Source organism: Aquarana catesbeiana, linkage group LG10 (genome assembly GCF_042186555.1).
Source record: "Aquarana catesbeiana isolate 2022-GZ linkage group LG10, ASM4218655v1, whole genome shotgun sequence".
NCBI lineage: Eukaryota > Metazoa > Chordata > Amphibia > Anura > Ranidae > Aquarana > Aquarana catesbeiana.
In genome coordinates this window covers 168,539,822-168,557,389 of record NC_133333.1, presented here as the reverse complement: position 1 = coordinate 168,557,389, position 17,568 = coordinate 168,539,822, and the positions used below count along the sequence as shown (strand labels likewise).

Genomic DNA, 17,568 nt, shown 5'->3' with positions numbered 1-17,568 from the left:
GCAATTGTGGCAAGGTCTTAGTAGCTAGTGTTCTGTTTAAAGTCCTCAAGGTGGCTGAGTAGATCAAAGAGGGCATGGACATGGTGTCACTCTGGAGGGTTTTAGTATGTTCCGAAAAGGCAGCAGTAGGTCATGCAATCATGTTAGTTTTAAGCCATTCACTGTAATGCTGCACAGTTGTCTGAGGAGGCCTATAATGCTGCACAGTGCTCTGGACGGTGGTCTGAAGAGGCCTGTAATGCTGCACAGTGCTCTGAGGAGGCCTGTAATGATCCATAGTGCCCTGGTTGGTGGCTGTAATGCTCCACACTGCTCTGGACAGTGGTCTGAGGAGTACTGTAATGCTGCACAGTGCTCTGGACGGTGGTCTGAGAAGCCTGCAATGCTGCACAATGCTCGGGATGGTGGTCTGAGCTGAGGTGGCCTGTAATGCTCCACGGTGCTCTGGATGGTGGTCTAAGAAGGCCTGTAATGCTGCACAGTGGTCTGAGAAGGCCTGTAATGCTGCACAGTGGTCTGAAAAGGCCTGTAATGCTGCACGGTCCTTCATTAACGAAAACGGAATTGATATTCGTCATAGTTCTCATCAGTACACGAAAATGTGGTGTACTTTTCGTTTCATTTTCGTCACTGTAAAAAGACCACTGATGAAAATTTTGACAAACGTTTTAGTTGACGAAATTAACACTGAACCAGACCCTCCCATTCAGAATCGATATCCAAAGGACGTAGCGAAACAAACAACTATTTCTTCAGATTAACAAAAGTTAGAAATCTACAAAGTTTGTTTAAAGTTAATTACCAAGAGGAGATTCTTTTTTCTCAACAACAGCTGTTACTTTTTTTCGAGTGTATATAAGACCAGAAAAAAATGTGGATTCCCAATACAGGCGATCCTCGCGTTACAAACATCTGACTTACAAACGACTCCTACTTACAAGCGCAGGGAGACAACAGGAAGTGAGAGAAAATCTACACCTAGGAAGGGAAATTCACCCCTGTAAGAGTTACCATGGGAAAAAGGTGTCTCCGCTGAAGCTTTTACCATTTTTTGTTTTCACAACAACCCAAATTTTTTAATGTCCAATTGTCACAGGGACAGAAAGTGAGGTGAAATCTTCTGAACAGGGGCACAGACAGCAAAACAAATATTACAGGGGTGTTAACCCATTCCTATGCTATTCAAAAAGCGTAATAATTTTTTTGGCTGGAGTTACTTAAAAAATGTACCTGTTCCGACTTGCAAACAAATTAAACATACAAACAAACCTACAGACCATATCTATGTAACCTGGGGACTGCCTGTAGTACGATGAGAACGAATGCACATTTCAGTATTGCAATTAGGAGTTAAGGTCATTAGTTAGCTCAAGACAACCCAATATTCCGATTGAGATTATAGATGACCTGGGTACTTTGAGTAATTTGCTGGTAGTAGGCTTGCTTCAATTTACTAGTTATATTGTGTAGAGGGGTTCTCACATTTCCCTAACTCCTTCTTCTTCTTTTTTCTTTCTTTTATTATTTTTTTTTTTTTTTTTGTAGAAGAGTGGATGGCAGAAAAAAGGCACAGTAGTCCATCAAGTTTTATATATATAAAATAGCAGCACAGGATTTATATAGGGGCCAACAGTTTGTGCTGCACTTTACAACATTATGGCAGACAGCATAGTTACAATACAATTCGATACAAGAGAGATCAGAGGACCCTGCTTGTTAGAGCTTACAATCTAAGATATTATAATTATATATATATATATATATATATATATATATATATATATATATATATATATATATGTGTATATATATATGTGTAACAATAACTCTTGGCGGAGCTGCTGGTTTAAGCGGGCTTGTTACCTTCACTCTCCTTCCCTCTGTTTTACCGGCACCGGGTCTAGGGTTCCGTTGAGTTTACCTCTGAATGATACACGCACCAACACTTGAGTACGTTTTCAATGCTTTATTAAACGATTTACTAAGGAAGTAGCAGGAAAGAGGCAGAAGGGAAACTGCAGAAGAAACTCAAATATCTTCCTGTAAGATTCTTGACAAATGTCCTGGTAGAATTTTGATATTACAATAGAATGCGCTCCCCTCGTGGGACACACTCTTTGCTCGCCTGGATAGGCCTCTCTCACTTGCCTAGCAGCCAGTACGTAGCACGAACAAAAGTCTCTGCCACAGACTTGTTTGGGATAAACCTGTACGATCCTCTGCCACAGGATGTATTAGTTTTCTGCAATGAACGTCAGTCACAGTGCTTGAACCTTTAAGCCAAACCGGCAACACTATGCTGTATAGTTACTTTTAGGATACGTCCTCCAACCGAGTCACCAGGCCCCTCTCCAGACCAGCACGCTGCGTGATCCTTCCATGACGGGTCCTCCCCTGGGATCTCCTCGGTTGTCCAGCTTCTTCACACTGGATAGACAGCTCAGGACCTTGGCTGCTGTGGTAGGCCCCAGGCAAGCTTCTGGGCCCACCCCTGCGCCGCAGCGACATGGGCCTCTGGAACGGAGGACCACAAGATAGCTCTCTAACGCATACCTGTCGGCCAGGAGGGCCAGCAGGTGGCTGTAAAACGAACCCCACAATATGGCGTCTGTCCCATAAATACCCTCGCCCAGAGTGCAACTCGGAGGACCACCTCCACCGAGTTGTCTCCGGGACAGAAGAGCATCCATACGCTTCGACACGTTGCCCTTCCAACACTGACTAGTGATAACAGCGACACCCACTGGTCAGTATGGAAACACACACAACGTCAGCCAAGCTGGAACAGAGGCAAACCTAACCTATTTAACGAACAAGTTACTAAATTTACCTAACATATGGTAGATCGCAAATCTACCAGCGCTACACACATATATATTTATTATTATATTTTTTTTCTAACTTTTTTTTGTCTGAGTATAGACCTATGTTTGTCCCAAGCATGTTTGAATCCACTTGTTGAATGACTCACTACTTCTGCTGGAAGTCTATCCCAAGCATCCACTACACTTTTGGTATTTAACTCTTTTGGTAACTACTTTTCAAATCTTAGTAAGCGACATGTATGAGCCATCTTAAAAGAACTTTTAACTGCTTGGGAGGGGGTGAGGCTTTATCAACTCTAATGTGGTCCAGGTATGGTGTGACATAAATAACTGATTGAATTAAGATTGGGTTTCCAAATAGTTTGGTGATTGAACACTTTGATTTACGGATGTTCATACATGGTTTTGAGTGAAGCAATGTTTATTATATGCTATGGATGTACATATGCTCTGGAATCTGTATTGTTTGTGCACAATGTTTAATAAAGTTCCTTGATATAAAAAAAAAATATGAATTTTTAACAATGGAGCATTTTGGGCACATAAAATGCGTAATTATCAAGATAATTTATTTTCTGCTTGTCTTCACAGAAACGACAACTCGCAGCACAAAGTTTAGCGTTTAACCTAAAAGATAAAGTTTTTTGTGAGCTGTTTCCAGAAGTAGTTGAGGTAAGTACCATGTTCGACCAGTGACTTAATACTTTATCACATGCACATGAAAATTTCTAAGGCAGGCCATAGACAGTGCAAATTTTTTTCCCCTGCAACCACTGGTTGCAGGAAGGAAATTTGCACTATCCTCCCCATCAACGTTGACAGGGGAATCCCTTCTGCCGAGCAATTCTTCCGGTGGGGGGACAGGAGCAGCCGGGAGAAGACAGTGATTATCGCTAGCGGCTATAGCAGCCGCTTTCTGTAATCACTAGCAAATCTGGCAGGCTGTTGTACCCAAGTCACTAATACTCACTACTTCTGCTGAAAGTCTATTCATCAATCGATCAACTTGACACATACTGTCTGACCATTAATGGTTCGAATCTTGGCCAGTTCCTGCTGAACCTGCTGAGATTCTAACCATGTATGGCTAGCCTAAGTCTCATTGATAAGTAGTAAACATCTGGCTTGTGTGTTGATATGATGATTTCAGATCTGATCCGTAAGTGTTGAAGAACTATTCTTGTCGAAACAGTCTCTATAGGCTTTACTAAAGGAACCCTTTTTAAGACCTCTAAGTATACTGTATGCATGTAGTAGTTATCTTTTGTTTTTTTATATCTGCTTGTATTTTATTCTTTATTTTTTTTAGTTGGTTGGCAGGTAGTAAAGACACGTGAAGAAAGTAAGCATTTCAAATCTGTATCCTGAGGGATGACTTTTATTTTTCTAACTAATATAACGCTAGGGAAGGGGTATTCTAAAGACTATAAAGAGGGAGCAGGAGAGTGAAGGGGAAAGGTAGGGGAAAAAAATGCCCTGCACTCTGCTGGGGGCATGGGTGACATAAGAAAGGAAGAGAGAGCAGCACTATATAAGTGCAGCAGTTATGTGCGTTTATTCAAATGTGAAGAATACAAATCACAATGTGGCCGATCATCAGCGCATGTGACTGTATAGAAGTTCATCCACACTGGGAGAGGAAATGATGCTGTGTGTAGAAGGGTGGCCACTGGTCTCGGCTGCTCTGGTGGCTCCCAGCGCTTCCTGGAACTCGTGTACACTCGAGAGAAGCCGCTGAGGTCACATCAGGGTTGAAGGTGGAGCGGGCGGTGCGCTTGTCCGGAGCATGTATGCTCCTTCATCAGGCAATTCTGGGGTCATGTGCGGAAAGTCTCGCCTCAGCAGAGGCATTGAAAAAGAACAAACTCAAGAACCAGAGAGTTCTGAACTCTTTGGAGAGATGAAAGAGCTATACTGAGAACAGTGAAAATCCTTTCAATAAAACCAGGCATTACAAAATCGCTCTTCTTACATTTTAGTGAAGCTGTAAGGTCTTCCATGTTTTTATTCCCCTTAACCACAGAGAATCGCTGGTCAACGGTGAGGGGATCCGTTGACTTCCATTTCAGAAGTACAGATTCACTTGGTGCCTTTACGAGAATATTTAGAAAGGAATGTCATGTTCTGGGAAGCAGGTAGAGATGTAAAAGAAAAGCTGTGGGATTGTCTCTCAAAGAGATGCCTGTGAGCCAATTTAATTGTGTCTTCCCAATAGAGTCGTAGCAACAGACATTACCAGAATATGTGTAGTAGCTTGCCTCTCAACCTGATTACACCTCCAATACAGGGAGAACATTTTATACAAGAGAGCTGGAACTCTGTACCACCTGGTGAATATTTTGTATCCGGCATCTTGGTATCTGCTGGAAATAAAATACCTAATAAAGAGCAACATTTTAAACCATACTTATTTTAGCCTTTCCTACAACTTGAAGGGAAGAAGTTAAAATGGGGCTTATTAGGGTAAACTGAGGGTTAATAAGTTAAATAATAAACTTATTTAAAAAAAAAAAAGATAGATAGATAGATAGATATAGAGATAGATATATATAGAGAGAGAGAGATAGTGGGGACGGAAAGTATTCAGACCCCCTTAAATTTTTCACTTTTTGTTATATTGCAGCCATTTGCTAAAATCATTTAAGTTCATTTTTTTTCCTCATTAATGTACACACAGCACCCCATATTGACAGAAAAACACAGAAATGTTGACATTTTTGCAGGTTTATTAAAAAAGAAAAACTGAAATGTCACATGGTCCTAAGTATTCAGACCCTTTGCTGTGACACTCATATATTTAACTCTGGTGCTGTCCATTTCTTCTGATCATCCTTGAGATGGTTCCACACCTTCATTTGAGTCCAGCTGTGTTTGATTATACTGATTGGACTTGATTAGGAAAGCCACATACCTGTCTATATAAGACCTTACAGCTCACAGTGCATGTCAGAGCAAATTAGAATCATGAGACAGAATTGTGGCAAGGCACAGATCTGGCCAAGGTTACAAAAAAATTTCTGCTGTACTTAAGGTTCCTAAGAGCACAGTAGTGGCCTCCATAATCCTTAAATGGAAGACGTTTGGGATGACCAGAACCCTTCCTAGAGCTGGCCGTCCGGCCAAACTGAGCTATCGGGGGAGAAGAGCCTTGGTGAGAGAGGTAAAGAAGAACCCAAAGATCACTGTGGCTGAGCTAAAAGATATGCAGTCGGGAGATGGGAGAAAGTTGTAGAAAGTCAACCATCACTGCAGCCCTCCACCAGTCGAGGCTTTATGGCAGAGTGGCCCGACGGAAGCCTCTCCTCAGTGCAAGACACATGAAAGCCCGCATGGAGTTTGCTAAAAAAAAAAGCCTGAAGGACTCCAAGATGGTGAGAAATAAGATTCTTTGGTCTGATGAGATCAAGATAGAACTTTTTGGCCTTAATTCTAAGCGGTATGTGTGGAGAAAACCAGGCAATGCTCATCACCTGTCCAATACAGTCCCAACAGTGAAGCATGGTGGTGGCAGCATCACGCTGTGGGGGTGTTTTTCAGCTGCAGGGACAGGACGACTGGTTGCAATCGAGGGAAAGATGAATGCAGAAAAGTACAGGGATATCCTGGACGAAAACCTTCTCCAGAGTGCTCAGGACCTCAGACTGGGCCAAAGGTTAACCTTTCAACAAGACAATGACCCTAAGCACACAGCTAAAATAATGAAGGGGTGGCTTCACAATAACTCCATGACTGTTCTTGAATGGCCCAGCCAGAGCCCTGACTTAAACCCAATTGAGCATCTCTGGAGAAACCTAAAAATGGCTGTCCACCAACGTTTACCATCCAACCTGACAGAACTGGAGAGGATCTGCAAGGAGGAATGGCAGAGGATCCCCAAATCCAGGTGTGAAAAACTTGTTGCATCTTTCCCAAAAAGACTCATGGCTGTATTAGATCAAAAGGGTGCTTCTACTAAATACTGAGCAAAGGGTCTGAATACTTAGGACCATGTGATATTTCAGTTTTTCTTTTTTAATAAATCTGCAAAAATGTCAACAATTATGTGTTTTTCTGTCAATATGGGGTGCTGTGTGTACATTAATGAGGAAAAAAATGAACTTAAATGATTTTAGCAAATGGCTGCAATATAACAAAGAGTGAAAAATTTAAGGGGGTCTGAATACTTTCCGTCCCCACTGTATAAAAAAAAAATATATATATATAAATATATAAATAAAATTGTATTCGGATTGAAGCTTATCCCTTTGACCTGCAGATGAATAAAACAGTAAATACAAAAGTAACAGCGTCACATCAGATCTCTTTCTATCTATATATATATATATATATAAAATTGTATTCGGATTGAAGCTTATCCCTTTGACCTGCAGATGAATAAAACAGTAAATACAAAAGTAACAGCGTCACATCAGATCTCTTTTTATCTCATGTCTTACAATGTTTATAAACCTTGTGTCAAACAGTTAATTTTTTGACAGCAGCAGCTTCTCAGCTACAGAGCAACTCCCTATCATTATGACAGTTAAGACTTGCTGGCAAGTGCAGGAGGGATGGGGGACTGTCTTTGGGGCAAAAGGAAAGAAGTACTACATCTATATACACTCTATTTACTTTGAAGTATTTTGGGTATTTGTAGTACACCCAATGACCACAACTGCATAAGGACTTGATAATCTACAATATATTACGTGCTTGTTCTGGAGTTTGTTCTGTTTGCTTTTTTATTGGGGAGATTCATTTGCCTGTAATGAGTAATCACTGGGATAGGAATTAAGGGGAAATCTCCCTAGTGAAGACCTAGACAACACACATTTATGGCACATTACTACAACCCCCCCCCCCCTTTTTTTTTTTTTTAATTTTGCCACTGTAAAAACCTACCAAGTCTCCCACACACCCAACCTAAAATATATCTCCTAATGCTTAATTATAAGAGTGCTTTCACACTGAAAGCGCCTGGGCGTTTTTTAGCGCCACTTTACTGTCGTTTTAGTGGTGCTATTCGGCCACTAGCGGGGCAGTTTTAACCCCCGCTAGCGGCCGAAAAAGGGTTAAAAGCACCCGCAAAATGCTGCTGCAGCAGTGCTTTGCCGGCGGTATAGCAGCGCTGCCCCATTGTTTTCAGTGGGCAGGAGTGGTGGAGGATCGGTGTATCCACCACTCCTGCACCGCTGCAAAGAAGCTGCTTGTAGGACTTTTTGTCACGCCCTGCCAGCGCAGCACCCCAGTGTGAAAGCACTCGGGATTTCACACTGGGTTTGCAGCTGAGGCTTTTTTCAGGCCCTATGCAGGCGCTATTTTTAGCGCTGTAGCACCTGAAAAACGCCTCCAGTGTGAAAGGGGTATAACTCTCAGGCCTTATGCACATTATGGACGTTTTTCTAACTCTCATGGACTCCTTACCTGGCAGCAGCGTTTTGGCAAAAATAAAACACTTGTAAACGCGCTTAGGCTTTTCAAACCCTTGGGCGTTAATCCATTTCATTGGCCAGAATAATTTATTCTGGTCATTGATATGAGTTAACGCTTGAGCGCTAACACACATCTAGCATTAACACTCGTTTAGGCGTGTCAAGTGTTTTTTCTGCAAAAATGCCATTGCTCCGAAACGCACTAGCTGTGGGTTTTTTTTTTTTTTTACCTCTAAACGTTCCTGCCTGTAAATACCTTTTAAATGCCCATGTGTGCATGGACACATATATTAACATAGAGGGGTGTTTAGAGGCAGAAAAAAAACACCAAAATTAAATAGGAGCAGCAGAAAAAACATTGAATATATGAGGCCTTAAAGCAGAGCTCCAGTCTTCTTGGCAGTTTTCATCAAAAAGCACCCCCGTGATTCTCTGTATTTGCACAATATAAATAGGATAATGTTGTAATTGTAATTCCTCTTCTTACTTGTAAATATGACATTCATCACAGGATCCCGGCAGACAGACAGCGGCTATTAGTTACTAGTGTGGGCATCTAAAGCCTGCTCCTACTTGCTTCCGCGATTACGTGCAGCTGGCTACTCAGCATGCACCTCCTGATCTTGCACCTGCACAGTAAGGACACAGCGTGGCGCACTGTGTTTACAGGTTGAAATAACAATGGCGGTATCAGTGGAAATTCCTGACCTGTTGTTATGGCAACCTGTCAATCAACACAGAACCCAGAAGGAAGGCAAGTGTGGTCTGAAGACTTCTGGGATGACTCCGATATCCCAGGAGTTCTAAGGAATTGCCTAATAAAGGACTGGAAGTGCAGACTACATATAAAAAAATAAGATATTTAGAACAAAAATGAATAATAATCACCATTACAGACTTCTGCTGGTGGGCATTGCGTTGCAAGGAACATAAAGAAATGGGTGGAACTCCACTTTAACTTTAAGCTCCTGACCCTAAGGGTTCATGTACACCTGAGTTTAGGAGCTTTTGCTGTTTATTTTATTTTTTTTGCCAAAGCTCCTAATCTCAACTCTGGTAAAAGCCTATGTGTACATTGGCACATAGGCTTTTATAGAGTGTAGAAGCTCCTGCGATTAGGGGAGCTTCAACCTCCCTCTCCTGAACGTGGAAAAATTGCATTCAGGAGAGGAACGTTTTGACCGCCGGCCAGAGGTCAAAGTAGGCTATGTGTGCATGAAGCCTAATACTAACCTACTTAATCTTTTAACACTACACTACACAACCTATACAGCAGCCTATGCACCTACATCCTGAGCCCCAACATCGAAAACCAACAGTTCTGCATCATGAAAAACACAAACCATGCCGATTCATCAGTTTAAAAAAATAAATGTTCTGGGTAGTGGCCATTACCACTTTCCTTGCATTGTGTGATTATTTCTCCCCTTTGTTTTGCCTGTCTGACAGTTTTTGTGCTTTGTTAGGAAATAAAGAAGAAGCAGCGCGCACAAGAAGAACTAACCAACCGGCCACAGTCCCTTCCTCTCCCAGACGTAGTGCCAGACACAGAAGCCCACTTTGGTCAGAATGGAGCTCCACTCTTGAACGGCCATGCCCCCTTGGCAGCAGCAAATCACCCCGGTCTACAACAGCCAAACCGTAACCATGGACTTTTAGGGGGTGCCCTGGCCAATGTCTTTGTCATAGTGGGATTTGCAGCCTTCGCCTATACAGTCAAGTATGTACTGAGAAGCATAGCCCAGGAATGATGAGTTTTACCAGGGGCATCAAGAAGAATCTGAGACCAAACTAGCAATAGTCGGGAAAGAGCAAATGAACTGCTAGGAGAAGACAGACTCGCTCAGCACCACGCTCGGGTCATTTCTATTTGTGCTACAGTTGTGCAAAGTGATATATCAGTTGGCTCATGGGTTTATTATTATATATATATAAATATATATATATTTTTTTTTTCTTTTTTTAGAACATGAGATGAGTGGTTGTGTATTTTTCCATGACTGCAAACTAAAAAGAGACCCTGTACTATGTTCACTGCAGCCTCTGGTGCTTGAATCAGCCGGGCGTCTTCATTTCCAACATCTGCTTTAATCCAATGAATTTCCTCAAGCTCTTCTTTAAAAGCTGTCAGGGAGAGGGCTATGTTCTCTGTACTGGATCTGCGATGAGATGCGGGCCTGTCATCTGCTGTAGACAAGTCTGCTCCATTCCAGCACACAGGCTCCAAAAGGATTGGTCCAGTTTTGTACGTCAGCTATCCGGTGATAAAGTCTGAAAGTTTAATGTTGACATTTTCACATGTCCTGTTTTTTTATTTTTTTTTTCCTGTTTTAGTGTGTAAGTTTTAGCTCTGAAAGTGAGGTAAAATTTTAAAATCAACTATGGAATGATTGTATCACTTGATTTATATCCTGTTAGAAGTGGTTATTAAAAGGTTCATTCAGTGAGATTGAACGTAGGAAACTTTGAGTATTTGAATGGTACTTGCCTGCATGACCCATTCATCAGGTAGAGACTTAAAGGATAACTAAACCTAAGAACATCAGTTTATTATATTGCAGCATAACTGTCCTTTGATGTGTGCATTACTTTTTTTTTCAGGCTAAGAACATATTTAGCAAGTACAGAAATACCTCCTAATCATGTTGGAAATGCAGTTTCCAGGCTACTTCCTGTAAGCTAAACTGGAAGCATAAAATAATATATTGTGTTTCTTCTGTTAAGTAACTAATCTTCCCATTTCTGTGTAATAGTGATTAACAAAGTCAGACCTATTTGAAGTCTGGCCTGAGAGGCCGCCATGTCTCTCTTAATAGTTAGTGGAGTAAGTGTAGTCACTTAGGGACAGGAAGCAGGATCACCAGGTGAAAATTAGGAAAGAGAGGCCTGATAAAAATGAATGTAGCTCGCACAAATGCAAGGACTTGAAAGCTACAATATATTGCATTTTTATTTTTGATTGCATATGTACTTTAGGACTGAAGATGCACTATATTGTCAAAAGTATTGGAACGCCTGCCTTTACACGCACATGAACTTTAAAGGCATCCCAGTCTTAGTCCGTAGGGTTCAATATTGAGTTGGCACAGCTTCAACTCTTCTGGGAAAGCGGTCCACAAGGTTTAGGAGTGTGTTTATGGGAATATTTGACCATTCTTCCAGAAGCACATTTGAGCCATCATACACTGATGTTGGACAAGGAGGCCTGGCTTGCAGTCTCCTCTCTAATTCATCCCAAAGGTGTTCTATCGGGTGGAGGTCAGGACTCGCTCATCCATGTCTTTATGGACCTTGCTTTGTGCACTGGTCCAAATCATTTGGTGGAGGGGGGATTATGATGTGGGGTTGTTTTTCAGAGGTTGGGCTTGGCTCCTTAGTTCCAGTGAAGAGAACTCTTAAGGCATCAGCATACCAAGACATTTTGGACAATTTCATGCTCCCAACTTTGTGGGAACAGTTTGGGGATAGCCCCTTTCTGTTTCAAACTTGACTACGCACCAGTGCACAAATCAAGGTCCATATAGAGTTTGGGGCGGAGGAACTTGACTGGCCTGCACAGAATCCTGACCTCAACCCGATAGAACACCTTTGGATTGATTTGAGTGCCACTGAAGTTCATCTGCGTGTAAAGGCAGGTGTCACACTACTTTTGTCAATACAGTGTACACCTTGTCAATGTTTAGTTTTTGTCTATCGCAGACCATAAAGTTAATCTTGCAGTCACCATACACGATTCTAAAGTGAATCTCTACTTTGCAATGCAAAGCCAAACAACAGATTCGCGATAATGCAGACCGTCCCAGCAGCATACACTGGCCTTCCTTTTGCTCCCACTCTGTTCAGTTCAGCTTCCAGGAGAGAAGGAAAGCCTGGCATAAGCTAAAAGTTCCTGGATTCATAGTTTACGCGGATGGTGGGCTACTCAAGTGACAGTGCTTACAGGCGATGGACACATGATGGCCCTTGTCACTTCCTCTTCCATACCTGGCAGTACTGGAACATGAATAAGAGCAGCAGTGGACTGAAGGAAAGAAAATTATATGCTGGAGATGTATAGGTAATGAAAGCAAACCTTTTTTCTTTGCACAAGTGTTTATTCTTCAGCTTTAAAAAAAAAAAAAAATCTGCTTATATTTTGCTTTCTCTGGTATACCCTTCCCTCCCAATATCGGCATTTAGGTTGGGAAGCAAAGGCTAGATGATGCTAAATCTCCTCCAGCCAGGAAATAAGGCTGGCTCTACTTAATTTGCTGTAGCGTCTAATACACACTATGATGGGCTCACATTGTGCTGTGAAATATGAATAAGCAATTTCGGGATAGGAGCCTGTACAACTGTGCAAGACTGAAGGCAAGTCTGTAGTTCAGTTTTAAATCAAAACTAAGTGCAATTTTAAAAATTGATAGCTGTTACTGTAAGCTTTTATGGCAGAAGTGACTCTGTATGTTTCCACTGTCAAAAGATCTTTTTTTTTTTTCTTAATTTTTTTTCAACTATTTGCTGACTGCCATGCATGTGCAGCTCAGTGTAAAGTCCTGTAATGTGTTAGCATTATCTATGGCCACGCAAAGGCAGAGAAAGAAGACTGCGGACCAGAAAGGAGACCGGGAGAAGATGGCAGCGATTGACTTTGCAAGGGGGAATGTGAACACTAAAGAAAGATTCACCGAGAGGCAAGTGTGCCATAAAGTGGAAGTACATAACTTGCCAATTATTACAAGGACCCACCTGGTGGGACCACACTGAGTACAATTCCATGTTAAAATACATCCCATAGTGTGTTTCCATGGTAACATAGATTCAAGTAAAGCTGACCTAAACTGTAAACTTAGGTCTACTTTAATCAGGGATAGTATGGAGGAGAATAAGTCTCCAAATTGTTGCCAGTCAGCTGTGCAGATCCATGATGCTCCATTTTTGGGTTACGGGACCTAAGCTCAGTACTGTGGATGCCAAGAAAGGTGACTTTTTGTAAATGTATTTTTATTATAGTTGTGAGCACTATACTATTCTGTAGTAGCATCAGCTATTGTACATACAGTATGCAGCTCTGTGTTCCTGTGGCAGTCTGGACTTCCCCTCTCCTGCTGAAACTAACTAAATTGAGTCGGGCTAAGTGCTTCTCATTTTTATCAGTGAACACAAGGATTCCTCTGATTGATCAAGGTGGAATGGGGACCAGTCAATGATTTCATGTTCTCCACCTCATCCAATCATTGATAAAATTACAAGGCCTCCTCTGGCTGAGGATCACTCAACCCAACTCGATTTTGTGTTCTGGCAGCAGATAGGAAGTTGCCTGTACTGGTGCCAGAGGACAGCTCTGCATAATGTTTGTAGCTTATACTACTACAGTATAATACAGCGCTCACGGCATCTGAATAACTTGGTAATGGAAATTGTTTGGTCCAAACAAACTATTTAAAGTGACAAAACAGAGCATTTTATTGCATTTTGTGTGACTGGCTGTTGAGAAGAAAACAGAAATTTCCGTAGAATGCTAGTGCACCATTGTGGACACACACAAAAAAAAGTTTCATAGACGTTTCTTAAAAGCAGAACATTATATAAAGCAGGCCTTCCTTCCTGAGGCTCCTGAATGACCTACCACTTGTACGCTGTTCAAACTGATCCAGGAGTCCTTCTCCATCAATATTTTGACACTTTATTTAGCTGCAGCTGATCTGTAGATTGTCAGCGGCAATGTGCAGTACTGATGCATCTCGCAGGGGAAAAAAAATAGAGTTCACATGACCTGACATTTTATACATTCACTGGTGATTTCTACATTGACCGCTGCTCTCCTTTTCAGGTCCCATTTACCAGAGTGTCACAGATGTCCCATAGAAGACACTAAGTACCAGCAGAAGGCTCTAGTTGCTGCCTACCTGGGAAAGCTAGGAAGCGGACGATTGGAGCCTGCAGCAGACTCCATTCACAGAGCGTCAGAATGACTGGCGGGGTCAGCAAAATCATCTAACAATTCACCTGTGAAGGAAACTGGTTTATGCATATCGGTTGTCCCGTGTGGTATATTGTAGAAGGTGAGGTGGATGGACTGGTATTTTTAAAGCCGTTTCTTTGCAGTGTAGTTCTTTTTACAAGTTTGTTGACCCCAACCACTTTAACACAAGGATGAGAGTCTTTATTTGAGCTAAGGGACTGTAGTGTTCACATCTTATTGGACTCAGCTGAAAATAAAGATCCTTACCTTTTATGTGTTCGCTTTGTATATTGGATCTATATTCATTAAATTCACAATGCTAGGATACCAGAATAATAAGGATCTTTATTTTTTTTTTTTTTTAAGTGAGTTATTTTTAGCTCAGTCCAATAAAATTTGAAATTTACAGCCACATTGCTCAAATTAAGACCCTTAACGTTTGGTTCTAAAACATTGTGAATTGACTCTAAAGTCACCAAAGTGCCAGAAGTATCCATTTATGAAGCCAAATAAGGTAGTCTCACTACTTCCATTACAGGCTCCTTTCACAAAGCTTTAACACAAGGGTTAGGATCTTTACTGCATGATGGCCCATACATTCTTCGATAAATGATTCATTGCTTTTCACAACCTCTCCTGATAGTTGGTTCCCATCTATAGCATTTAAGCAATATGCCTACACTTAGGGAAGTGGGTATCATTCGATAGTTGTAACTTACGATCGTACTTAATAGATCACATCCCTGTTGTCACCATGCAATCTGTTGAGATGGGGTGGAGAGGTAATTGGTGCCCAAGTGGAATGGCCAACATTCTTTATTCACATTGCATCAAGCAGGTAGAGATCTCTGAAGTGGCTGTGTCTGCTTCAGTGTTATCTAGCTTTCAGGGACATTAGCCAGGTATGTTATATACCTTATATATATATCCATTGGTCCAATGTAACTATGTAAAAAATATACCATGCCTGGAATTCTTCTTTAAAATTAAAGCGGACCTTCAGTCATTTTTTCAACTTTCGATCTATTAAATCCTCTGCCCTTGTTTTAACTTTGGATAGTAAAACATTTTTTTTCTGCCAGTAAATACCTTGTACAGCCCACTTCCTGTTTCTTGTCTGGTCATTGGCCTAGGCTTATGACTTCATGCACAGCTCTCTCTCACTCTAGTGAGAGTTTGCCAGGAAGGGAGGGGGGATGAGTCATAAAGAGAGCCAATGAAAGCTGCAGCATTGGAGGTGTGTAAATCCAGGAAGTGAACAGGCAGCAACTTCAGCTTCCCACAGTTAAAGTGGCTACAGCCATGCTTGGTGGAGGGAGATTTCTGCAGAATATTTGGCAAGTACAGAATCACAGTATATATAAAATAATATGTCGTAGGCCTTCAAAAAAACAAAAAGATATACAGTACTTCTCTGCAACCCATAAACATTTCCACTTGTTTTATCCCTTTATAGACTCTGTACATACTGAAAAATACCTGCTGATATGCCACAAATGCACTCAGCTAATAAGTCCTGTTGTAGACTGAATAGTGTCAGCCCTGCCCAGTTTTGCTAAACCACTCAACCACTCCCAGGTCTCTACAACATAAAGGCTAACCATTCTGCAGTCCAAGATAAGAACTATGTAGAGGCTACATAACCTCTTTGAGATGACAGAGAATGTGTGGAGAGGACATAAGAAAGCTCAGACTATTTGACAAGCTCCACAGGATTTTTTGCATGTATCCAAGAGTAATAACAAAATTATTCAAATAGTATATTGAACAGACCAAAAAAGAGGAAATACAATTTCGTTATAAGGGTTAACAGATTGTATTCCGGAAATTTTCCTTTGTAAAAACCTGATTCAAGCAAACTGGTTACTTTTAATACAATTAATTTGATACAATCATTTGTAATCAGTGAGTGCTAATTATTGTACAGTTTACACTTAAAGGGTAACTCCACTTTCATAGGAAAAAAATGGCAAAAATAAAAAAAAAATATAATGTATACAATTGCGACTCAAGTCATATTGTAAATTAATATTTTTAAAAACTCCCTTACTTTTCAATCTGCAGCACTAATTTTTTTGTAAAATGCAATGCAATATATCTATCTGGAGGTGTTCTGTACACGGATTGTGTATGGAACACCCCCCAGAAATGTCAGTTCCTGTTTATGCGACTGGCTGATTGATTTTCCCAGACATCTACACTAAAATTCAAGTCAGATTTTGAGCATCCCCTGCAAGAAAAATGTCATTTTTGGTGAGATACAGTGCCTTGAAAAAGTATTCATACCCCTTGAAAATTTCCACATTTTGTCATGTTACGACCAAAAGCGTAAATGTATTTTATTTGGACCATGATAGACCAACACAAAGTGGCACATAATTGTGAAGTGGAAGAAAAATTATAAATGATTTTCAATTTAAAAAAAAAAAATGATATATATAATTATATTTAATTTTTTTTTGTTTTTTGGTTTTTTTTAAAACGCATTCCCACAACATGATGCTGCCACCACCATGTTTCATGGTGGGGATGGTGTGTTCAGGGTGATGTGCAGTGTTAGTTTTCCGCCACACATAGCATTTTGCTTTTAGGACAAAAAGTTACATTTTGGTTTCATCTGATGTTTTGCTTTCGTCTATCTAGCAAGGTTACTCTGTGGTATAAGCAAGGAAGCTGAGATTTCTGCTGTGTGTAAATGTGCTTTTACTATACAAAGATGCTGTACATACAAAACTATTACAATATTAGGAATGCAATACAAGACTGACATATCTATAACAAGCAAAATGCCTAGCAAATGAACAGCCTATAGTCTATACCAGTACAAATACACTTAAAGGTTACTTATCTTCTGTTACTGTATGTTCGTGATCTCCATTGGCAACGATTCTCCTGGAGCATCAGGCACCTTTCTTCTATCATGAGTGGCTTCTGATCTTACAAAGCACGATGATGTGTGTCTGTCCCAGTCTCTACTCACCCCTTTTATGTGTCGGGCTGTTTACCATAGTTACCAAACATACCTGTTTACTGTAGCTGTAGAAACAATGGACTGTTGAAAACTGTCATTTGAATACAAAAATGGTATCTACGTACCCGTTGTCTACTCAGGCCAACACCTGACAGTAATCTAACAGTCATTCTTTCAGTTTGAGAGCTGAAAGAACCTCAAACAAGTAAGTCTCTCACCTGTGTACTGTAGCTATGGAGACAATAGCCTGTTAAAAACTGTCAATTGAATACAACAATACAACGTACCCATTGTCTACTCAAGCCAGAACCTGACAGTATCTCTATGACCAACCACTATTGTGTAATGTTATGTCCCATGTATCTTATGTCTGATTAATATAAAAAAATCATATTGTAACAAACGAAACACATCTGA

General features: G+C 40.9%; 1 protein-coding gene across 1 annotated transcript in view; it reads left to right on the top strand.

The window, feature by feature from the left end:
* The window catches only part of UBE2J2 (ubiquitin conjugating enzyme E2 J2), a 57,601-nt gene extending 46,902 nt beyond the window's left edge, over positions 1 to 10,699 (top strand). The window contains exons 6-7 of the mRNA XM_073602932.1: positions 3,417 to 3,497; positions 9,703 to 10,699. Of these exons, the coding sequence (XP_073459033.1) occupies positions 3,417 to 3,497; positions 9,703 to 9,987 (366 nt within the window). The 3' untranslated portion in view covers positions 9,988 to 10,699. The remainder of the gene's footprint in view (positions 1 to 3,416; positions 3,498 to 9,702) is intronic.
* Positions 10,700 to 17,568: the final 6,869 nt, after the last annotated feature.